General features: G+C 49.8%; 1 protein-coding gene across 3 annotated transcripts; it reads left to right on the top strand.

The window, feature by feature from the left end:
- Window positions 1-1,914: 1,914 nt before the first annotated feature.
- MBD3 (methyl-CpG binding domain protein 3) lies at window positions 1,915-23,886 on the top strand. Of its 3 annotated transcripts, none has more exons than XM_035120470.2 (7): window positions 1,915-1,987; window positions 11,272-11,431; window positions 14,019-14,156; window positions 16,025-16,115; window positions 18,619-18,796; window positions 19,569-19,772; window positions 20,671-23,885. In XM_035120470.2, exons 2-6 carry the CDS (start codon window positions 11,330-11,332, stop codon window positions 19,765-19,767), a joined length of 708 nt encoding a protein of 235 aa, XP_034976361.1. In that variant the 5' UTR covers window positions 1,915-1,987; window positions 11,272-11,329; the 3' UTR covers window positions 19,768-19,772; window positions 20,671-23,885. The 3 variants fall into 3 exon arrangements, with proteins under 3 accessions (XP_034976361.1, XP_034976360.1, XP_034976359.1); XM_035120469.2 differs by lacking the exon at window positions 1,915-1,987 and adding an exon at window positions 3,443-4,031 and having other exon boundaries at window positions 20,671-23,886; XM_035120468.2 differs by lacking the exon at window positions 1,915-1,987 and adding an exon at window positions 3,443-4,127.
- The last annotated feature ends 468 nt before the right edge of the window (window positions 23,887-24,354 follow it).

The raw sequence follows: 24,354 nt of genomic DNA, 5'->3' as shown, positions 1-24,354 counted from the left end.
AAATTGTTTTTAAAAAAGACAATTTTCCTGTTTTGGAGCATTTCTATACATAATTTATAGTGTTATTCCATCATGTCAAGGCCAAGTCATTCCTAAATTGCGATGCGTACAATTTACGAATTGCCAGAGCGCTCCGAATAAGCATGTCTACTTGGAAGTAAGTTCCATTCCACTTTTTCCTCCAGGGATGAGCATCTCGCCTTCAGCTGAGATTCTTGCATTTTCAGTGGGGTTGGACTAGATGACCTAGGGGGTCCCCTTCCAACTCTGCCATTCTAGGATTCTACGATTCTCTGAAGTAAGCAAACCTGGGATGCAACTCCAAAGGGCTTACTTTTGAGTAGCACTGTAAAAGAGTCCCAGAAAGCCTTTCACATTCTTTCATATTCTGAGTTGCATTTGTGCTTCTATTGCAACATTTAGAGGTAATAATAAGAATAACAACAAGTATTAAATTAATTAAATTAAACACCTAATGGAAACTGTGGGTTTTGCCAATATTTAGGGGTTTTTTCATATTTCAAAACGTGAAAATCCAGACACACAGGCTTTTTTAAAATAAAAAAAAATTGGCTCAACAGCCAAAATTTTATTTTTATTTTAAGAAGCTTTTTTTAAAAAAGGAGAATTGCCAAAAACAGTTTCCGACGGCAGAATCAGGAAAAATCATGGATGTATGGCAACCCTAACCAATATTGAGCTGGTCAAGGTTAAGCGGAAGGAGAATTTGCACCTCGTATAGGAAAGACAGAAATTCACTAGGTTAAGCGGGTCCCCCCTCTTAGCACCGCAATGGTATGCGCTTGGAGAGAAAACCTCACCTGTTGAATTTCTTCCTGCTTTGATTGCACAGGAGCCCTAAAAAAGGGGGGGTATTGTATATTAGGTGAAAATGCTTTTTTTTAAAAAGGGGGGTGCAGTATAGAAACTTTGGGCTTCTCTTTCACACCTGGGGGTTTCCGTTCAATTAAATCACACTCTTAAGGAGCCCCACTTAAATGATTGGCCCTCAAATTCAGTGGGTCTACTCTGTGCAGCTAGGATGGGAAATTCACCAGGTTAAGCCACCCCCCCACCTCTTAGCACTGGGATGGTTTGCCCTTGGAGAGGAAACCTCACCTGTTGAACTGATGGATCACGTGTTGAACTCCTTCCTGCCCTAAAAAGAGAGAGAGAAATGTTGCATACAGGTGAAACTCGGGAAATTAGAATATTGTCAAAAAGTGCATTTATTTCAGTAATGCAACTTAAAAGGTGAAAGCAATATATAGATGCATGACATGCAAAGCAGGTATGTCAAGATTTTATTTGTTGTAATTGTAATTATTTGTCATTAGGCGGGTCAATTGTAAATGGAATGGGATGAATGAAATGTAATAGCGATGTTTGTTTTTGTATTATGGTAACTATTTGTTTTATTACTGTGGAATTTCCAAAAGAAAGCATTTGTCAAAATTATAAGAAAAAATAAAAAGTTGCATTACTGAAATAAATGCACTTTTTGACGATATTCTAATTTTCCGAGTTTCACCTGTATTAGGTGGGAAGTATTTTTGGTTGGGGGGCGCAGAACAGAAACGTGGGGGGCTTCTCTCCCACTTTGGGGGGGGGGTCCCATTCCATTAAAGTGACAACAAGGAGCCCCACTGAATTCAGTGGGTCCGTGCAGGTGTCAGCTCCTAGCCCCCATTCTTAGGGGAGGAGGTTTTAAAAAAAAAAAAGAGTGGGGTGCTTCTCGCCCCCCATCCCATCCCACCTTATTGCTTCTTCTCCCCACCCCACCCCCTCGGGGCTGGCCGGCTGGCTAGCTGGTTGCCGTGGGGCGGGGCTTGTGGGGCGGAGAGGGGCGGGGGTCGCGTGCTTTGGGACCACGTGGCGGCCTCTCGACTGCCGGGGGTGGGGGGGCGAGGAAGATGGCCAAGGCGCCGGGGGGAGCTGGGGGGCCGAGAGGAGGAGGAGGAGGGGGCCCCCGGTGCCCTCCTTTGGGGTGAGCTTGCAATATCTTGGGGGGCGCGCGGGGAGGCACTTTTGCAAGCGGGGGGGGGGTCACGCATTGCATGCATGCATGCAAAGGGGGCGAAGGTCCCGCTGCTAACAATGGGGTCAGTGTGGGTCACCGTGCATGCAAGGGGAGGGGGGGATCTTGCAAAAGTGGGGGTCCGGGGTGGGTCGGGAGGGAGCTTGGAGGGCAGGGGGTGGGTCGGGGGAGCGTGATATGGGGCAGGTGGGTGTTACTGGGAGGGAGGGGAGTTGCAAGGGATCCAGGGCAAGGGATATGGGGGTCAGATCTAGGGGGCAGAGGCTTGTTTTGGAGGTGGGGCTGCTGCTAAGGGGGGTGGGGTGCTATAGGGGAAGGAGATGGGGGCTGTGGGGTGGAAGCAAGAGGGCAGGGCTGGGGGGCTGCTATGGGGAGAGGGAACAGGTGGGTGGGGGAAGCTGGTGGGGGTGAAATGTTAGGGGGGTCTGGCAAGGGTTCGGGGGCGGGCGATGGGATCTGTGGGGCAGAGAAGGGAAAGGGGAGGTTAGGGGGCGGAGGGAGGGGCTCCCTTTGAGCCAAGGGGGCAGTTAGGGGGCGACAGAGGTATAGGGAGATGTGGGGTGAAGGGTTCGGTTCATAAGGGGGTGTTTAACATCAAGGGGGCTAGGGAAGAGTTCTGGGGAGGAGCCATAGGGGGCGGGGTGGTGGTTTGGGCGGGGAGGTGTGGGGTGGACCAGCCCTATAGGGTGGCTGTGGGGATTCCAGAAGAGCCATAATCATCATCATTAATTGAATTTAGATATGGGGAGAAGAGGAGGCTTGCCATGGGGCGAGGGTTTTTGGTTTTTTTAGTGCGAGTGGCAGGGAGCCGGGGGCCGCATTCACACGTTCTGGGTTTTCGCGTCGAGCGGAAGAATATTGCGCGCGGGAACAGAGCGAGGCGGAACCCTCGGAACACGTGCCCGGCTTTTTAATCGGAGGGGGGGTCTTATGCGGGGGAAAAGCGAGACGCACGTGTCGAGAGCGTGTCCCGACGTTGAATACGTGTCGAGCATTTTTATGCGGAGAGACGGGGCGGGGGGGACTTGTCTTCGTGTGTCACCACGTCGTACACGCGTGTCCTGCCTTTTCATGGGGAGGGAAAAGGCGAAACTCGTCTTCGGGCGTTGTTGGTTGCGTTCCGACGTTGTCGGACTTTTGCCTTAATGGGAAGAGGCTTTGTTCACGCGCGTCGGGGCATTTTGTTGTGATCGGGTGTCGAGCTTTTTATTCCCGGTGTGTATTGGGGGGGGGGGAGAGTGTGTGTTTTCGTTCCGCGTTCACGTGTCTTTGGCGAGACACGCGTTTTCCCTTCCTGAGGGAAAACACCTGGGGACTATATTTCCTCCCTGGAGCGGAGGGATACCGCCTTCGAAAAAGTGCGTTTCGCCTCGAGCGAATTGGCGGGAATCAAGGCGGACGCTTTAGAACTTTTTTAAAAAACTAGCTCGCCAACGGCTTCCCGTGCGCGCGCTTTCCCCCGCTCTCGCCCACGGCGGGGGGGGGGGCAAGTTAACGCGAGAGGATGGAACAGAGCAGCTTGAGGATCGCGCGCGGGACGATGAATGGAGCCGCCGCGGTGAGCCAATGGGGGCCGAAGCGCGACGCACCCACGCACGGCGCGACGTTCCGTGCGTCGGTCGCGTAAGGCAGCGCAGCGCCCCCTTCCGAGCAGGTGGAGGAGCGCTTGGGGGGGATGCGGGCGTGATTGACAGCTCGCTTTTTTCCCGGGGAACGTTCCATTCCCTTGAGCAGCCGGCGGAGGCGCCTTTGCAAGCAGCAGCAGCAGCAGCAGCGAGCCTAGCTTGGCCTTGCAAGCCCGAGCGGACCTTTCAGTCGCCTGCAGCAAGCAAGCAAGCAGAGCCAGCCAGCCAAGCCCAGCGCCAGCCGCAACCCTGGCAGGGAGAGAGCACGGAGCTGCCAGGCAGGCAGGGGCCAGAGGAGGAGGAGGAGGAGGCTGGGCCGAGCCCGATCCCGACCCGCCGGGCCTCATGGAAGCTATGGATCGGAAGAGGTGGGAGTGCTCAGCCCTCCCGCAGGGATGGAAAAGGGAAGAAGTGACCAGGAAATCGGGGCTCTCCGCTGGCAAGAGTGATGTCTATTATTATAGGTGAATGTGCCACGGCGGAAGGAGGTGGGGGGGCCGGGAGGAAGGAGGGTGGGGGGGTTGGAGGGGGGGTACGCTGCCTGCAGCCGGCCTTTCTTCCTGCCTGCTTCCTCGCTGCTGTCGCAAAAGGCGCTGTGAAGACATCACACAGACAACCGTGGACATGCCCTTTCGCTGCACCACTGCCTGGCAGCACCTCGGTGCATGGCGCGGGGTGTGTGTGTGTGATCTGCTTGCCGCTTGCTTATGCAAGAAGGGGGTCCTGCGGCGGGGGAACCCCGGTTTGCACTGGCACGGATCGGAGCTGGGAGGCGTTGCTGCTTGTAGGGGGGGGGGAGGCCGCAAGTGACAGTCCCGTTGCGAGTCGCTGCCACCCAGTGCTAGTTTTGATTTTGCAAAAGATTGGGGGGGGAGCAGGCAGGTTGGGGGTGAGTTTGAGATTGAATGGGCACCCTATTGAATTTTTTGCGGGAGGGGGGGGAGAATACGTGGATTATTGCCTGTGTGTGCTTTAGATGGTTGCAACCCCGTTGCACTGGTGTTGGGAGGGGTGAGTGGGAATATTTTATTTATTTTTGCATTGAGGTTACGGGGTGCCTGCATTGGATGAGGGGTGTCTCTGATGCACACGAACCCCCCCACCCTTGGCAACGTAAACACAGATCTTGTTAGTCTAGAAAATCGTGGCTCTGCTGCATGGGAGCACTGTGACAGTTCGTGAACCTTTAACATAGCAACGGACTGACAGATGGATGCAGGAAATAATAAGGCCCACCCCACCCCGGTGCTTCTTGCACCGAGGTTTATTATTGGGGGGGGGAGTCAGGAACAGAACCCCTGTTGCAGCCAAGTTCTGGGTATTAGAAAGGAGGAATGCAGCCCTTTGAAATGAAATTAAAAATTGGGAAGCTGCTTGTCGCTGAGGATTGCCTCCCAGTTATTGGCTCCCTTGGCAGGTGAGGGTCTTTGGGGAGGGGGCTGAATGGTTCATAGGTGTCACATTTCCACAGCCAACCTGGGGTGGATTGTTTTGTTGGGGAGCGGGTCTCTCAAAATACTATTGCATCCAGGTTTTTGGGGGGTGGGGTGGTTGGGACTGCAGCTGTCACAGGTTAGATATGTGGTTGTGCAGACTTACAGGTGTGCTGTGGGGCATTGGGGGGGTGGGTCCTGTCCAATAAGAACCATTATAGCCAGCAGGGCAGTAGAAGCAATTTCAGCTGGTTCTTTATTGGGGGGTGGGGGTGGAGTGTCAGCCTGTTGCATAGATGTCTGTTAAAGAGCATCTTCCTTGGCTGAAGGAAATTGAATATGAGCAAATAGCATAGTTTCCTGTTGTTTACATGGGGGGGGCATGCAATGTTTTGCCTGCACAGGAAACTTTAGGTGGGTGGTGGGGGCTGCCTTGGATATGCTTTTGCCAGTTTGAAGCAATGTTTGTTCCGGCTAACCGCGGCATTCATGCAACAATCATGTTGTTTGTTCCAAGGTCGGTCATGTTTTCTAGCCCAGAGTGCCTTTTGCACCGCGGCAAAGCACTTGCGAACCCCTCTCTATCCTCCAGCCCACGTATAAGCATTTGAGTTGGGAGGGACCCCCAAGGGTCATCAAGTCCAACCCCCTGCAAAGCAGGAATCTCGGCTAAAGCATCCATGACGGGTGGCCATCCAACCTCTGCTCGGAAACCTCCAAGGAAGCAGAGTCCTCAGCCTCCAGGGAGGAACCATTCCACTGTCTCTTACTGTCAGAAATTTCTTCCTGGTGTCAAGTCGGAATCTCTTTTCTTGTCACTTGGAGCTCTGGGTTCGAGTCCTGCCCTCCAGAGCAGGAGAAAAAACAAGCTTGCTCCCTCTTCCGTGTGGCAGCCCTTGAGATATTGGAAGATGGCTCTCCTCTCTCCTCTCAGGCTCCTCTTTCCCAGGCTAAGCATCCCCAGCTCCCTCAACCGTTCCTCATCAGGCTTGGTTTCCAGAACCTTGACCATCTCGGTCACCCTCCTCTGCCCTGCTTGTCAACATCCATCTTAAATTGTGACGCCCAGAACTGAACACAGTATTCCAGGTGTGCTCTGACCAAGACAAAAAAGAGAAGGAAGGTATGACAATAAATATTGGGGACAGGTAAGCCCCCACCCTGCAAAATCTATCACAAGATGTGGCAACACATTTGGGTGGCAATGTGTGTCTACTTGGTGGGGGGGCTCAAAACATTTTAAAGGGGGGCCATACTGTCCAGCATTTCTCCTGTGAAAATAGGGACGTCCTATTCCATTCCCTCCAAAGTTTCTCCCGTCAAAATAGAGACATCCTATTCCATCCCCTCCAATGTTTCTCCCATGAAAATAGGGACGTCCTATTCCATCCCCTCCAACATTTCTCCCGTGAAAATAGGGACGTCCTATTCCATCCCCTCCAACATTTCTCCTATGAAAAGAGGGATGTCCTATTCCATCTCCTCCAACATTTCTCCCATGAAAATAGGGACGTCCTATTCCATCCCCTCCAACATTTCTCCCGTGAAAATAGGGACGTCCTATTCCATCCCCTCCAACATTTCTCCTATGAAAATAGGGACGTCCTATTCCATCCCCTCCAACATTTCTCCCATGAAAATAGGGACGTCCTATTCCATCCCCTCCAACATTTCTCCCATGAAAATGTTACCTTTCTCATCACTTGAAGCCATGGGTTCGAGTCTTACCCTCCGGAGCGGGAGAAAACATGCTTCCTCCATCTCCCACATGACAGCCTTTCGGATATCGGAAGATGACTCTCCTCTCCAGGCTCAGTTTCCAGACCCTTGACCATCTCGGTTGCTCTCCTCTGCACACCTTCCAGCTTGTCAACATCCCCCTTTAAATTGTGGTGCCCAGAACTGGACACAATATTTGAGGAGGGTGGAAAGCGGGACTGGCGAGGGGAGTAGCCTGGGAAAGTGCCTTGAGGGCTGGATAAGGGGGCCCGGAAGCCCACGTTCGCCAGCAGCTTTTCCTTTGCACATCAAAACTTAAAATTCAAAACTTAGGAATTCGCTTCCACAGGAGGCAGCAAGGAGGATTGGGCAAATTCTTGGAGGCAGCTGGTGGCTACTAGCTAGGATGGAGACCTTTGGAGCCCCAAAGCACTTAAAAGATTAGGGTGCATCCCATATCTATCGTATTTCTCCATGTATAAGAAGGGCCGTATTTTTTTGAACCCCAAATTAAGAAATCAGTATTTTAAACATCAGAGAGAATAACTTTGAGGGTTGGGGTTTTTTTTGTGGGGGGGAGGTCGCCTAAAGTTGTTAGAAAATATGAAAATTCAAAATATAAGCAGTCCTAAAACCGTAAAATAGAACTTATTTTCCCCAAAAAAACTTTTGTTACTGATTTTCACTTTTTGAAATATGGCAACGCTAACCCGGACCAATTCAGAGGTCTAAATAGAATTCAAATAGGATTCAGAGGTCTAAAGAAGAAGAAGAATTTGTACCCTGGCCATTTGACTGGGTTGCAATAAAAATATTGAGTCCCCAATCTGTACTTTATAGGCAGTTATATAGGTATTCCTTTTCCTGACTGCTTTTGTCGTCACGGCCTAGCACAATAGAGATTATTTGGATGTGATTTGGGAGCCCGGCATAGACGGGAAAACTCTGCATGCCGTCGATTCTGGTCTTGTGTTTTTGGACCTAGAACAGGGGCTGTGGGAGCTCTTTGCATCCTGGGGGGGCCACTTTTCCTTCCTGTCAGCCTCCTGAGGGCCGCATGCCAGCCAGCGGTGGGCAGGGCAAAGGCTTGCAATTTTTGCCTTTGCCCAGTACAATTTTCATGCCGGGGGCGGGGGGGGGGGGGCTGCATGGAGCCTTTCCCAGAACCCTCTGCAAGGGCTTTCCTTGCAAAAAGAAAGTTTTGAAACGGCCCCTCTGCATAATCCATTGTTTAATTCTCAGGGGTTTTTTTGCAGTGGCGGGGGGGGGGGGTGTTCTTGAAAAAAGCAAGCCCTTTGCATGGGCTTTTTTCTTTCTTTTCCAGGCTCTAAAAAATGTCTGGTGTCTGGAGCTAGAAAGGGGAGGTGCAACGAAGCTGGCTTTTATTGATAATAGGAGCCGGGATCCATTTACAAAACCTTTTTTTTCCCCTTCCTCACTAAAGAGGGAAACAAAGAGATTTTTGCTTGCCCGTGCAGAGTTGGACATATGGAAGTTTGTTTGGGCACCTTGAATAGGGGCTGCATTCATCTTAATCTCCCGCCCCGTGCTCCCAAAAGTCTGCGTTTGCAAGTTGAGCGCCTTAAATAAAAGAGTGAAAGAATTGCAGGGGAGGGGGAAAGGCCTCCCCCTTTTTATATTTCGTTCCTCGGCGGCTGGGGCAAGCTATTGAATACCTCACAAAGCGAGCGTACTTTGAGGAGCAGGAGGGGAGCATGCAGAATCGTTTCTCAGCTGCTTTCTCCTTTTTTCTTCCTTTACAATAAAAACAACCTTGGTTGTGGTTGCCGGGGGGGGGGGGAGAGTCACGCAGGCAAAAGTCGCTTTGCGCTTGCTTTTCACAAAGGGGAGACATTCTCTCGCTACGACGGGAGGCTTCTCTCTCCTGCCGCAGCTTCAGAGTTGTGCGGGTTTCGAGTTTCGGAGGCTTTTTATGCATTTTTATTTTTGCAGGCGCTGAAATTTTGCATTTGCTCGGCTTTTCGTGGGGTGTGTGTGGGTGTGCCTAGGGGGTTGTGAATTGATAGCTCCGGAAACAGCATTGGAAATTCAGCTTGTTGGGAAAGTTGGATCGGTCCTAGGAGGTCAGCTGCCCACACATCCTTGGATCCTGACTGTTCTCACACACACAAGATTCCATCCCGTAGAATTCTCTCTGTTCTACAGTGGCAACCTTGGTTCTCAAACCGAATCCATTCCGGAAATTCCGTTCCAAAACCAAGGCGCACCATTCCCCATAGAAAGCAATGATGCAGAATGGATTAAGTCTGTTCCAGGCTTTTAAAAACAACCCCTAAAACAGCAATTGAACATGGATTTTACTATCTAACGAGACCGTTGGCCCATAAAATGGAAGTGATCATCTATGTATTGTACTATAAAATAAATAAGGCAGTATTGTAGATGATAAATACTAAAATTGTCAATTTTTTTCCTTCCCTGCGCTGATGACTGTCATTGTTTGGATTGGGGGGGGCGGCTTTTATCCATTTCCGCAGTCACACAATCAATCAGTAGCTGAACTGGGTTCCACACAGTCACAAAAGCAAATTAGTTGGAAAAAGCCTCAAAAGCAAAACACAAAATAAAGAGCAAAAAACAAAAGCGCCAAACTTAATCAGTTCCAGAAGTCCATTTGACTTCCAAAACCAAGGTCCAGCTTGGAAACAATAGCTGTAATGGATGTTCAGCTTCCAAAAAACGTTTGGAAACCGGAACACTTGCTTCCAGGTTTTCGGAGTTTGAGAGCCAAAGTGTTTGAGAACCAAGGTACCACTGTATTTTATCTGCACCCTCGGAATGAATTTCAGGAACGAAAATGCTCTCTTTTATTTGTGCAGCCTAGCAGGAGCAGCGAACGACATTAAAGCGAATCGTCACTGCTTGTCTTCGCTTCCCCCCCGCTCACCGCTGTGAATGATATTCCAACGTTATGAATGGTCCATGTCACCATTAAACTAGGTGCCAAATGTTTCCTTAAAACTAAGATTTCAGCTCTGTGTCTGTGCTCAGCCTTGTGATATACTGATATATACCACGATGTCCGAAATAAGGATGGAACTAGGAAGGTATTGGCTGGCTTCATGGTTTTTTTCCTGCTTTGTGATTTTTGCATAGCACACACAAACATCATAATTCACAATAGATTCCCAGGTCAAAAATTATGAAACGGATGAAGTCACAAAAGGACTTCAAACCAGTTTTGGACGCAGTGTTAGAAACTCAGGATATATAAACTGGGCTCCTTAAACGAAGGCCGCCATCACCAAAACAGAATGTCCAGTTGCCGCTTTGGGGCAAGACGGCTCAAAAGTCTTATTTTTCAAAGGATGGACTGTGGTTGATTCTTGGTTAAACATCTAGCTAGTTCAGAGGACAACCTTGAGCTAGGTTAAGAGCTTTGAAAGATGAAAAGTCGCTTAATACATGGAAAGTCTGCATATGGTTGCAATTGAAATTGTTCTACCCATGTTGCAAATCTTATTATCAAAATGTACAGACTTTCATCTGTTTGCAAAAGCCATTGAACAAAAGCCATTGAAACAGCTCGACACACAGCAAATGCTTCGAGCGGTTTCCCCCAAATTCAGCTGAAAAATGCAACTTTGATTTGCTCCTTCCAAACAGCGGGAAGCCTGTAAATTGTGGTAATAAACCTCATTTGGAATGATTTCAATTGCAAATGTATATATTGGCCTATCCCACTGCTTTTTAAATGTGACGTGGGCCATTCGGAACGTGAATTCTACAGGATGGGGGTCAAAGTGTGACAAAACGGTCCAGATCCGAGGATCCCCAGGCATGTGCCTCCAGATGGTGGAGACGTCAGGCGCCTGGGCATCTTCACTTGGTCGCAAGTGGCCGATAGCCAGGTGCAAAATGCGCCTGGCCCCTGGCTAATTTCAAACAATGGCTCTCTCCGCAATCTCCCTCCGCCAGTTGCTTTAGCGGTAAAGCACTTCTCTTTCGCGCTTGTGGGTTTTGAGTCCACCTGCCAGAGGGATATAGGGATTGGATGTGACCCTCCGTGCCTTTTCCCCCTGGCCCCTGGGACTCCCACCCCCTCACAGGGCCTGCTCCTCTGCTTTTGGCTGGCTGGAACCAGCGATAGTTCCTCTTGCTCGCTGGACAAGGGTTTGGTGTCCAGAAACCTCGTTTTGTGCCTCCGGGGTGTCTCCCGTTGCAAAAAAAAAAAAAGGTAAGAGCCTCACCCGAATTTGCCTATGGCCCTGCCCTCTAGAGAGACACGGCTCTCAGAAAATTCCCTGTGATGGGGATTTGGCCCCTGAGACGGAAGAGGTTTCCTCCTATTTCTTTGCTCTGCGGCTGTGTTGTTTTCGTAGGGCAGCTGTGCCCCGAACAGATTTTCTTTCCCCACACCCGGTTTGCCCTCGTGCTAACGCCCCCAGAAGCCATAATTCCTCTCCCTCCCCGCCCCTCTTTTTTTTTCCCCCAGCCCGAGCGGGAAGAAATTCCGGAGCAAGCCGCAGCTGGCCCGTTACCTGGGCAATTCCATGGACCTGAGCACCTTCGACTTCCGGACGGGAAAGATGCTCATGAGCAAAGTCAACAAGAACAGGCAGCGGATGCGCTATGACTGCTCCAGCCAGGCCAAGGTGAGCCCCTTAGCGCTTGACCAGGGATCCCCAGACTTACCCGCCTTCGGGCCGGAGGGCGGGGGAGTGCGCGCGCAGTGGGCCGGAGGGTGGGGGAGTGCGCGCCAGTGCGCATGCGCACACCCCGGAAGAATTGCCGAAAATTGTGCGCATGCGTATGGACCTCCCCCGACCCGGAAGTGCACCGGAAATGACCTCTTCTGGGTCGGGAGAGGCCCATACGCATGCACAGAAACGATTTTCGGCAATTTTTTTCAGATCTGGAAGTGCGCCGCCGCGCAGCGCGCCGCAAGAGGCGGCAGCGGGGGTCGTCGCGGGCCGGATTGGGAGGCCAATTGGGCCGCATCTGGCCCGGGGGGCGTAGTCTGGGGACCCCTGCGCTTGACCCTCCCCGTGCCAGCCTCCCATAGGCCTTTTGTGCGAAAGGCAGCCCTGCTACGCTGCAGGCGACGCAAAAAAAAATCCAACTTGTTCCGTTAGGGCAAGGAGGCTTAACTTCTGCAATCTCCATAAATCTTCACTCTGCTCCTCTCGAGGAGGAGGAGATTTGGGGAGGACTTGGGGCACGCACATGGGGCTGGGGTTTCGTTACCCAAGCACAAATCTTCCCGCTGTGCCAAGAAATGCACTTTGTCGTCTCTGTTCCGGAAGAACGGGGCCTTCTCTGCAGTGGCTCCCCATTTGTGAGATGCCTGGCGCCTTCATTGCACACCTTGAGGCGCCAGGCAAAAACGTTCCTTTTTAACCAGGCCTTGGGTTGATCTGATTGACATCTAACACCCTATTAGAATGCGGTTCTTTTTTTGGGGGGGGAGGGTTATTGCTTTTGGTTTTATTTTATATGTTGTGGTCTTGTTTGTGAACCGCCCCTAGACCTCCGGGTTAGTTGTCGTTTAGTCGTTTAGTTGTGTCCGCCTCTTCGTGACCCCATGGACCAGAGCACGCCAGGCCCTCCTGTCTTGCACTGCCTCCCGCAGTTTGGTCAGACTCATGTTCGTAGCTTCGAGAACACTGCCCAACCATCTCGTCCTCTGTCGTCCCCTTCTCCTTGTGCCCTCAATCTTTCCCAACATCAGGGTCTTTCCCAGGGAGTCTTCTCTTCTCATGAGGTGGCCAAAGTATTGGAGCCTCAGCTTCACGATCTGTCCTTCCAGGGAGCACTCAGGGCTGATTTCCTTAAGAATGGATAGGTTTGATCTTCTAGCAGTCCATGGGACTCTCAAGAGTCTCCTCCAGCACCACAATTCAAAAGCATCAATTCTTCGGCGATCAGCCTTCTTTATGGTCCAGCTCTCACTTCCATACATCACTACTGGGAAAACCATAGCTTTAACTATACGGACCTTTGTCGGCAAGGTGATGTCTCTGCTTTTTAAGATGCTGTCTAGGTTTGTCATTGCTTTTCTCCCAAGAAGCAGGCGTCTTTTAATTTCGTGACTGCTGTCACCATCTGCAGTGATCAAGGAGCCCAAGAAGGTGAAATCTCTCACTGCCTCCATTTCTTCCCCTTCTATTTGCCAGGAGGTGATGGGACCAGTGGCCATGATCTTGGTTTTTTTGATGTTGAGCTTCAGACCATATTTTGCGCTCTCCTCTTTCACCCTCCGTAAAAGGTTCTTTAATTCCTCCTCACTTTCTGCCATCAAGGTTGTGTCATCTGCATATCTGAGGTTGTTGATATTTCTTCCGGCAATCTTAATTCCGGCTTGGGATTCATCTAGTCCAGCCTTTCGCATGATGTATTCTGCATATAAGTTAAATAAGCAGGGAGACAATATACAACCTTGTCGTACTCCTTTCCCAATTTTGAACCAATCAGTTGTTCCATATCCAGTTCTAACTGTAGCTTCTTGTCCCACATAGAGATTTCTCAGGAGACAGATGAGGTGATCAGGCACTCCCATTTCTTTAAGAACTTGCCATAGTTTGCTGTGGTCGACACAGTCAAAGGCTTTTGCATAGTCAAAGGCTTTTGCATAGACCTCCGGGTATAAGGCAGTGTATAAATTGAATGAAGGAATGAATAACGTTTGAAAACTGAAGATCAAAGGGCGGTCGGCAAAATCCATTGAAAAAAATGGAGACGTGCGCCTCGGAAGCCGTTCGACTTCCAAGACACGTTTGAAAACGGACGCATTCACTTCCAGTTTGCCAGTGTTTGGGTTCCGAATTGTTTGTCAACGGAGACGTTCGAGAGCCGAGGTTCCGCTCTAAAATCCAATGGCTATAAGTTTAGTTTGGGGGTGGTATCGAACACCAGCCAGATCAAATCAAAGAAACAAGGAATATTTGTGTGACAGGAAAGCGGGACTTACGTTCACATTTGGTGGGGGTGTAAATATGTACGTTTTATTTTTATTCTATTTTATGCAAAGTTTGTTTAAGGAGATGACAGAAAAACCACTGGGTTAAAAGCTGACCGAAAGTCCAGAGGCAGCATTATTATTATTATTATCGATTTACGACGGGGTGGAAGGTTCACAGGCTAGAAGGGCTTGCTCGCAAGTTTATCGACATTTGCATGAGTTTAGGAAGTGGGAAGGGCCTTTTTCGCTCTGTTGGAGTCACCTGCCTCTTCTGTTTTCAGGGCAAACCCGACCTGAACACGGCGCTCCCCGTCCGGCAGACGGCTTCGATCTTCAAGCAGCCCGTCACCAAGATCACCAACCACCCGAGCAATAAAGTCAAGACGGACCCCCAAAAGGCAGTTGATCAACCCCGCCAGGTAAGCGGGTCCTGTTGCAGGACACCTGCGTGCTATGTATTCAGTGGGTCTGTGTTTGCCTGAGCTGGAGTCTGGATCAGGGGGTCAGCAAACCTTTTCAGCAGGGGGCCGGTCCACTGTCCCTCAGACCTTGTGGGGGCCGGACTATATTTTTTGGGGGGGTGGTGTGGAATGAACGAATTCCTATGCCCCACAAATAACCCAAAGATGCATTTTAAATAAAAGGACACATTCTATTCATGTAAAAACACGCTGATTCCCAGACCGTCCGCAGTCCGCATTGAGAAGGCAATTGGGCCGGATCTGGCCCCCAGGCCTTAGTTTGCCTCCCCATGGCCTGGACCAGGCACCCCCAAACTCGGCCCTCCAGATGTTTTGGGACTACAGCTCCCATCATCCCTGACCACTGGTCCTGTTAGCCAGGGATGATGGGAGTTGTAGTCCCAAAACATCTGGAGGGCCGAGTTTGGGGGTGCCTGGTCTGGACTAAGGATTCTGAGCTCCCTTGTTCTGATTCGATACATGACGTCCAATCACAGGACATTTTCAGGATTTGGGCCTCTGCCATTGGCCCCATTGAACTCTTGAGTTGTGATTCACGTTGGGAGTGGGAGTGGCCCAGACTTCCAGGAATGCATATAAGCAGTTGTTGTGCCCCTGTTGCCCCGTTATGTAAACGGGTCCTGGTGAGGGACATATTGTGCGAAAGGGAAACTTTATTTAGGCGGATAGAACTCTATCGTCACATGTGTTTTCTTGCCTTTGAAGATGTCTAGGGCCTCTTGGTCTTCTTTTTTCCACCCCTCTAGTGGGGAACTTCAGACCCAGGGACCAGATGCAGCCCCAGATGGCTCCCAGTACGTTTCCGAGCACAATTCAAAGTGTTGGTGCTGACCCTGAAAGCCCTAAACGGCCTCAAAGGCCCAGTAGACTTGAAGGAGCGTCTCCACCCCAGACACTGAGGTCCAGCACTGAGGGCCTTCTGGCGGTTCCCTCCCTGCGAGAAGCGAGGTTACAGGGAACCAGGCGGCAGAGGGCCTTCTCGGTGGTGGCGCCCGCCCTGTGGAACGCCCTCCCATCAGATGTCAAGGAGATAAACAAATATCTGACTTTTAGAAGACATCTGAAGGCAGCTCTGTGTAGGAAAGTTTTTAATGTTTTATTATGTTTTTAATAGTAAGAGCTGTTCGGCAGTGGAATTTGCTACCAAGGAGTGTGGTGGAGTCTCCTCCTTTGGAGGTCTTTAAGCAGAGGCTTGACAGGCATATGTCAAGAATGCTTTGATGGTGTTTCCTGCTTGGCAGGGGGTTGGACTGGATGGCCCTTGTGGTCTCTTCCAACTCTATGATTCTATGACTACAGATGTTACAGAATCAGAAAAGGGTCGGTAGTGTTTATTTCACGTGATTAGCATTCCTCTCGTTTGCAATGAAACCTCAAAGCTGTTAACGAAAAGGATCGTTAGTGGTTCTCTTAAAGCTATTGTCGTTCCAAACCGTTAAATCTTTTCCCCTTCCCTTTTACCCATAAAATCCAACTGGCATGCAAGTCGTAGTTAATAATTTTAAATAAATGACACTTGGAAAGGATTTTCTCTGGCTGAGAGCCAGCATTGGACTGTGTACATGTGTAGACTTAAAAGCACATGGCTTCTCCCCACCTGCACCCAAAAAAAGAAAGAACCGTGGGAAATATAGTTTTCTACTCGCACAGCTACAGTTCCAAGTGCCCTTAACAAACAACACTTTCCCATGTGCTTTTTAATGTGTGGGCAGCTGATGTTTTTGTGCCCGTCGTGATGTTCAGAGAAATGTGCTTAACGGGCCGTTCTTTTTCTCTTTCCCTCCTTTCTCTCCTCCTCTCCCCAGCTCTTCTGGGAGAAGAAGCTGAGCGGCCTGAATGCCTTCGATATCGCAGAGGAGCTGGTGAAAACCATGGACCTCCCGAAAGGTTTGCAAGGTACTGCGCACCTTTTTGATCGCTGCAAATACCTCGTCCAGCATCCTGGGGTCAAGTAAATACCATCAGAGGGAATATAATAATAATAAACATTTATTATTTATACCCCGCCCATCTGGCTGCGTTTCCCCAGCCACTCTGGCCAGCTCCCAACAAAATATTTTGCTGGTAAAATCTTAATACTGACAACCAGGTGAAGGTTTTGTTTTTTGAATAATAAATTTTCTGAGTCATTTTTACAGTTATATCAAAAACGACTGATTTGGTTATACAATTAGAAATACATAGGCCGATGATGATGAAATTATGGTGAGGTTTAATAAGTTAACTGTTTACATTTGGACAACTTTTCTGCTGTACTTTATTGGAAGGAGAAAAACAATCATTTCCTTAATAACAATTTAAACAATTTATTTAACTAAAACAATAACATGATAGCGTATGTATCCATGTTTGTTAACTGGTGTGGTTAAATGGGTTTTAAAAAAAAAAAAAAAAAAAACTTAGACACACATGAAAAACTTAAAACAAATCCTTATTTCCCGATGAATAGCCTTTGGACTATAACTTAAATAGGAAACTATATTTAGAAAGATTTTTCCTCCAAAAGCATTTTATTTTTAAAATCTGATTTAAATTTTTAAAAAATCCAATTATTATTTTTTAAAAAATCATTTTTTATTTTTTTTAAAAAATAACCATTGATTTTTATCCACCCTGATTACTATAAACCTATATCAATGCCAGTTCCGCAGATCCAAGTGGCCAAAACGGGCTAAGCTGATGGTGGTCCGAAACAGCTATCGGCTTTAGTACCGTGTTTCCCCTATTTTAAGACGTAGCCATAAAATAAGCTGCAGCGGGATTTTTAAGCATTTGCGAAATATAGGCCATGCCCTGAAAATAAGCCATACCTCCGCACTGCGCGTAGAGAGACTGCTGAGCGCCCCAGCCATCCAGTGGGACCCAGCACAATGGCCGCAGCAGGAGGAGGAGGAGGTGGCCTGCCGCGTCGGCGACCAGCAGCACCGCGCAGAGCTCCCCGAGCCTCCTGCCACGTTGCTGCTGCTGGCTCCCGGAGGCTTGGGGCGCGGCGCTGCTGGGCGCCTACCTGGCAGGCTGCCTTCGGGATCCAACAGCAGCAACGCAAGAGGAGGAGGAGGAGGCCTGCCAGGTCGGCGCCCAGTAGTGCTGCGTGGAGTGCCCCCAGCCTCCAGGAGCCAGCAGCAGGAACGAGTCCGAGGATTAACTTCACGAAAGAAGATTCCACCTCAACATTAGGAAGAACTTCCTGACAGTAAGAGCTGTTCGGCAGTGGAATTTGCTGCCAAGGAGTGTGGTGGAGTCTCCTTCTTTGGAGGTCTTTAAGCGGAGGCTTGACAGCCATCTGTCATGAATGCTTTGATGGTGTTTCCTGCTTGGCAGGGGGTTGGACTGGATGGCCCTTGTGGTCTCTTCCAACTCTATGATTCTATGATCTCGCCGGCTTCCTCCGTCCCCTTGTTTTTTGGGTTGATGAGTTGGTTTGGAGAGGCAGGCAGCAGAAAGAGTGAGTGTGTGTGTGAGAGAGGGGGGGGGGACAAGCCCTCCCTTGCCGGCCAGGGGGTGGGAGAAAGGTCCCAGATTTTCAAGGTTCCCCCTCCTCCCTCTCCAAGTTTAATGGGTGTTTGGTGGCGGCGGCGTTATCCCCTGTCCGCCGATGTGAACCAGAGGAGAAGAGCAAGAGCTGTGAAGATGAGAGGAGGTGGAACAATGAGTTTATAGTGGAATGCCACCCTCCAGTGGCAATTTTGACAATTCGTCATTGCAGGCTGTCTCTTAAAGGGAGACCTTCACAGCCTCCACTCCCACACTTCCTTCTCATTTAATTAGACACAGGAGCACGGGTGGGGGGGGCTAGGTCCTCGCCATTCGGAGGTGAGAAAGCGAGCGAGGCAACGGAGCAGGGAGGGGACACGTTTGTTCAAGCGGGGCGGGGGAGGAAACCCACCCGATTGCTTCTGGGAGTCATTTAAAGCCACAGCGTCCCCTGGTAAAAGGTTGAGATTTCTTCACCATCCCTGTTTACTTGCTACAGCCTTTCGCTTTCTTCCCCTGTGTCCTGCCAGGTTGGCCCCTGATCCTGTTATGGCACTTAAAGTCTTTATTGGGCGGGTAATGAGACAACTTTATAGGGACAGGAAAAGGCTGGATCTTCCTGGAACTTTTTCTTTCTTCTGCCGCCGTCTGTGCGGCAGGAGGAGGCAGGCGCCTGGAACCATGCAGTACTTAACGGTAATTAAAAAAATAAGACACTCCCCCCCCCCCCGAAAATAAGCCATTGAGTAAAATAAATATAAGACAGTCTTAAAATAGGGGAAAGACGGGTAACGTTTTGAAACTTGGCCTGGCCTACGATAGTCTCTGACCAGGGGTGTTCTAGGCGGGCAAGGCCTCGCCCCCGTCAGCAGCCCTGCAGTGACCGCTTGCCCCCTGTCTCCTCTGGCACCCTTTCCCCACACAGGCGTGGGGCCCGGCTGCACCGACGAGACCCTCCTCTCGGCCATTGCCAGCGCCCTGCACACCAGCACTATGCCCATCACTGGGCAGCTCTCTGCCGCTGTGGAGAAGAACCCCGGAGTCTGGCTCAACACTTCCCAGCCCCTCTGCAAAGCCTTCATGGTGACCGATGAGGACATCAGGTCAGTGAGGCTCCCTGGAGTAGGGAAAGGTTCTTTCTCTCTCTCTCTCTCTCTTCCTTTATCTCTCTCTCCCCCTTTCTTTCTCACTCCCCCTATTTATCTCTCTGTCTCTGTCTTTATCTTGATCTCTCCCTCTTTCTTTATCTCTCTCTCTTTCTCCCTTTTGTTATCTCTCCCTGTTTATCTCTTCTTTCTTTCTTTCTTTCTTTCTTTCTTTCTTTCTTTCTTTCTTTCTTTCTTTCTTTCTTTTTCTCTTTCTTTCTTTCTTTCTTTTTCTCTTTCTCTCTCCCTTTCTCTCTGTCTCTTTATCTCTCCCTCTTTCTTTCTCCCCCTTTTTCTCTCTATTTCTATTTTTTATCTATTTTCTCTTTTTATCTCTCTTTCTCTCTCCCCCCTTTCTTTCTCTCTCTTTATTTATCTCTCTCCCCCCTTCCTTCCTTCCTTCCTTCCTTCCTTTCTCTCTCTCTTATCCTCTCTCTCTTTCACAATTACTACTACTACTACTACTATTCAATCTCTGCAATATCCTTGTTGAGCTGAGCTGGCCTTAACTGCGCCCAGTATTCCAACCGCCAACCTTTTCTTCCTCTTGTGGCCGTTTCTGTTCTTGCTCCTTGAGGGTCCCATCTCCTTGACCGCAAAGGGGTCTCCGCACAGGTCTCCCAGGCATGCGGCGGAAAACGCAGAGCAGCTGCCGAGACAGGCGGTTGTGGAGAGGGGGGCTATGCCACTGTCCCCCAGCCTCATTCAGCTTTCCTTCCCTCCGCAACAGGAAACAGGAAGAGCTCGTACAGCAGGTACGGAAGAGGCTAGAAGACGCTCTGATGGCTGACATGCTCGCTCACGTAGAGGAGATCGCGAGGGACGGCGAGGCGCCCGAGGAGAAGGCCTTGGGGGACGAAGACGGGGAGGAAGAAGAGGAGGAGGAGGAGGAGGACGTGGATCGCGGGCCGGAGGTGGAGAGCGTATAGTCCAGGTAACAATACCCTCAGTTGCTCCAAGGGAAACTCTGTAGCTCCGTGGCAGAGCAGGCAGGCAGGAAAGAAAGACTTCTTCCATGTCTGAATCCCTAGAGGGCTGCTGCCAGTCAGTGCAAGCCAGGGTCCGCAGCTCCCTTGACCAATTGTGTTATTTCTGCGGCAGCCCTGTGGGTCTCAGGAGCCCAGTTATGCCCCCCCCCTTCCCCACAGAGCTGGCAGCCCCTCACCCTTTTCTGAACACCCTCCCTTGTGGAGTGTTCCCTCGGCCTCCTCTCCTTGGGAGTCCTCCGGGCAGCCGCTGGTCTCTGAGCTGCCCCAAAGAGAGGTGCCTCCTCACGCTGCCCCACAGGGGCCTGGGAAGAGGATGCCCCCAGCCTCAGTGGCCCAACGGAGACCGGACAAAGGTGGACGTGAGGCCAGCAGCTTGCCTAGGGGGGGAGGCAGCAGCGGGCGCTGCCAGGCCTGCATGGCGGAAAGGCTCCCCTTCAGCACCGGGCACTCAGCTCCCAGGCTGGCATTGCAGACAGCAAGCACAGGAAAGGCTGCTTGCCTGACCGGCCTCCCACTAGTCTGTCCACTCCCAACAGCAAGGGCTGGCGGACTGGCTGGCTGGGCTCCCTCACCCACTAGGTTGGTTACTCCGAGGCCGCCCCAGCTCCTGGCACCCAGCACCCCCTGGCCAGCCCCAGAGGCACCGTTCGCCTGCGGAGCTTGTAGCCAGGGCTGCTGCAACAAACAGCCATGCAAACCTTTGGGCAGCAGAGATGCGAGTGGGCATAGGAGGAGGGAGGGAGGGAAAGAGGGTCGGAGGCCAGTGTTGCAGACCCAAAATGTTTAAACAAGGTGCTAGTCCTCTGTGATGGATCAAGTCTCTTTCTATCTCTCTTCCTTCAGGGAGTCCCTCTTGAGAATCCTAGCCTTTCCTCGCTCCGCGATGGGGCGAGCTTGCCATCGGACAGCATCGCATGCCATCTCCGCAGCCGCCTGGAGGTGCCTCCAGCCTCCGGTCGTCTTCAGCCTTTATTTGCCGGAAGCTTGAGAATCCAGTGGCTCAGTAGATCCTGGCTAGCTTGAAGATGGACTTTACTAAAATCCGTACTCTTTCTCTCTCTCTCTTCTCTCTCTCAACCCACCCCCACCACCAATTGTTATTTTCTCAAGTGTTAACAGGGAAGGAACTCGGAGAAACTCCAAACATGAACTACTCCATCTTTTATTTCCAGGGCAGCGATGCAATTTGCCCTGGTGGTGGCTGTTTTTAATTATTAATTAGCAGACACGTACCCAAACTTAACGTCCTCTTTCAGCTTAAGGTAGAGGCACCGTTTTTAAATGGGAACCACCTGTCCCATACTTTGTTTGTTTGCTTCAGTTGTAGATAATCCTTCCTTCTGCGAAAGCTTGCCATGGGATTTTTGTGTGTGCGTTGGTGTGTTTCCATCTGACTTGGGGGGGGAGGGCATTTTCAAGACTTGTCCGGTCTTCCCAGAGGTGTAACGGGGGGGGGGGGTCCTTCCCATAGGAAGGGAACGATAACCGTCTCGGGGGGCCCAAAAGCTGCCAGACGTTTTGTGTGGATCTCTCAAAAGTGCAGACATTTGGGGTTACACACACAAAGTCCATTTATCCAGTGGCAATGTCGGAGGGACCCATTTGGAGAAAACTTTCGTAAGCTTAAAGGTGCTGTATCATTTGTGTTTTTAATGACCAGTGCATTGCGAGGGCGGTATATACTGACCTCTCCAAATCCGTTTTACTAGATTCAAATCATTTGCTTGGGGGTGGGGCAGGTGGGGGGCCTTTTTTGCTCCTCGCACGCAATTAGAAGCAATAGATTGAAAGTGCCGCTTGTCCTTGGAAGAGGGGAGCTGAGCTCATCCGGTTTTGCAGCGATGCAGAATCTGCCTTATTAGACGTGTTCAGCATCGTACACGGAGTAAACCTCACAACACAAAGCTGTCACAAAATTGGGCTTGCTTGGAATTAGCGCAACGCTTGCGCCGAGGAGCCGGCACGTCGCCGTGCAAAACCATGCAAAAATCTGCAGGTTTTAATTGCACCGTTGCTGTACAATAATCTGTAGGTTTTAATGGCACTGTTGCCGTGCAGAAATATTTGGGTTTAAATTGCACCGTTGCTGTGCAGAAATCTGGGTTTTAATCGCACCGTTGCCATGCAGAAATCTGTTGGTTTTAATCGCACCGTTGCAAAAGTCTGTGGGTTTTACTTTTTACCCGCGCTTGTTCTGAACCTATTTAAACCATTGCTTTCTGGAGCCACACACAAGGACGGGAACCTGTGGCGGAAAATCCTGGCTTGTTTTTGCCGCCCGGGACCCATGCAGTTTTCAGCTTTGGTTCAGCGTAGCACCTGCCCCCTCCCGCAATCCCATCTCCAGTGCTGGGGTTTTTTGCCATCCCACCTGCCAGCTCCACATTGGTGCTTCCAAACCACTTATGGGATTGTTTCTGTGGGGCTCCGCACTGCACCCGGTTCATTGACCATCCCTGCTACTGAATTTTGTCCATTTCGGTGTGGGTGGGTGGGTGGGTGGGTGTGTGTGTGTGTGTGTGTGTGTGTGTGTGTGTGTCAGTGTCATAATCCCAGAAGCGCGAATTTTCACTCCGTTCCGAAGCAGTTTTTGAAGACTCCCTTTTGGGTAGGGGAAGTTAGGAGAGGCACATTCTTACAATGGAGGGATTTACCCGTTTTGTACACACACAAATGCCTGTCTTTCCTTTCCTCCTCCCTCTCCTTTTTTTTCTCCACCTGCGGTTCCACCTTTTCAGGTAACTCCATGCAAAGCTTCTCCTTTTAAGGTTTCGCCGGAAGTAAAAACGGCACCGCGAGCTTCTCTCGCTCCCTGCGATGTTGCCATAGCAGAAACCTTGTTCCTGCCGCACGGACAGGAACTTTTGCGGTGTCTGGTCACTACCCGGTGGTCCCCGTCCGAAGCGAGTTTCTTTTATTCCTCGAAGCGACTTTTCTCTCTACTGCTTTTGCGGGGTGGGGTATAGTGCGGGGTTTTGCAGCTTTTAGAAATTTCGCGGCAATTCAGGAGCCCCTTCTCTTCCCCCCCCCCTCGCCTCCTTAGCACTAACTGATGGTGTCCTTTCAGCCGTGATCATATTTGTAATATTTGTTTGGGGGGGACTATTAGTTTTGTAATTAAAAAGGGAAAAAGAAAACACTGTTTTCCGTACCTTCTTCCCGTCTGTTTCTTTTAACGCTTGGCAAGAAAACATCGAGCTTGAATGCAAGCTGTTTTGCGACCTCAAGGCTGTGGAGTTGGAAAAGGATTGGGAGGTGGAGGAACGTCGCTGAGAAAAGGATCAAGCATCTTGCCTTCTAAAAAATTTGCCGCAACTGCTCTTGTGATCTCCTCCTGGCGCTCAGGAAATCTCTGTACCCGCTGGGCTTTTGCTCAATGAGGTGGTAGAACAGTTCACCACTTTCCCCATTTGGAAATAATAATAATAATAAGTGTTGGAAGGAGGAAGTTGGGAAGAGTGTCACTCTGTGCTTTTTCCAAGGCTCGGATTAATTCTACCAGATCTGCATTTCCCCCAGATCACTTAGAAAGCTCACTCTTTGCTTTTCCCCTTCCTTGGGTGGGTGCAGCTGATCCAGTGAAGTAGCGGGGGGAATCCCAAACGTTTGGCACCCTCCACGAGGGGTTTCACTTTTAATTTGTATTCCGCCTTAAGGCGGTTTGCAAGCTGCAAACAAAATAAACGGCAAGGATTGTGTACATTGTACCGGTAGTACAGTGGTACCTCGGTTTATGAACACAATTGGTTCAGGAAGTCTGTTCATAAACTGAAGCGTTCATAAACGGAAGCGAACTTTCCCATTGAAAGTAATGGAAAGTGAATTAATCCGTTCCAGATGGGTCTGCGGCGTTCGTAAACCGAAAGTTCGTAAACCGAGGTGTTCATAAACCGAGGTTCCACTGTAGAGGTGAAACACTGAAAATTAGAATATCGTCGAAGAATGCATTTATTTCAGTAACGCAACATAAAAGGCGAAACCAATATCTGAGATAGATGCATGACATGCAAAGCAAGATATGCCAAGCCTTTATTTGTTGTAATTATTTGTCGTTAGGCAGGTCAATTATAAATGGAATGTAATTAATGAAATATAATAGCAATGTTTATTTTTATATTATTGTAACTAATTGTTTTATTACTGTGGAATTTCCAAAAGAAAGCCTTTGTAACAATTAAAAGAAAAAGAAAAAATAATAAGTAGCATTACTGAAATAAATGCTCTTTTCGACGATATTCTAATTTTCCGAGTTTCACCTGTATAATAAAGACTGGGGGGGGGGATTTGTGGACTATTTGAAATGTCACTGTACATGTAGAAACTCGCTAGCAAGATTAAACCAGGCATAGGCAAACTCTGCCCTCCAGCTGTTTTTGGGACTACAATTCCCATCATCCCTGACCACTGGTCCTGTTAGCTAGGGATGATGGGGGTTGTAGTCCCAAAACATCTGGCAGGCCGGAGTTTGCCTACGCCTGACTTAAACCAAACACTTAAAATTAATGTTAAAAAAAATAACTAGGTGAT

The sequence above is a fragment of the Zootoca vivipara genome, chromosome 6 (genome assembly GCF_963506605.1).
Source record: "Zootoca vivipara chromosome 6, rZooViv1.1, whole genome shotgun sequence".
NCBI lineage: Eukaryota > Metazoa > Chordata > Lepidosauria > Squamata > Lacertidae > Zootoca > Zootoca vivipara.
The sequence above is the reverse complement of the archived record's forward strand: the minus strand, read 5'-3'. Positions and strand labels throughout refer to the sequence as shown.

Excerpts from the sequence above, each read along its gene's own strand:
- MBD3 (XM_035120468.2), top strand. The coding sequence starts at position 4,009 with ATGGAAGCTATGGATCGGAAGAGGTGGGAGTGCTCAGCCCTCCCGCAG. Across the intron at positions 4,128-11,271 it reads AGTGATGTCTATTATTATAG|CCCGAGCGGGAAGAAATTCC; the intron begins GTGAATGTGCCA and ends TTTTTCCCCCAG. Across the intron at positions 18,797-19,568 it reads GTGACCGATGAGGACATCAG|GAAACAGGAAGAGCTCGTAC; the intron begins GTCAGTGAGGCT and ends CCTCCGCAACAG.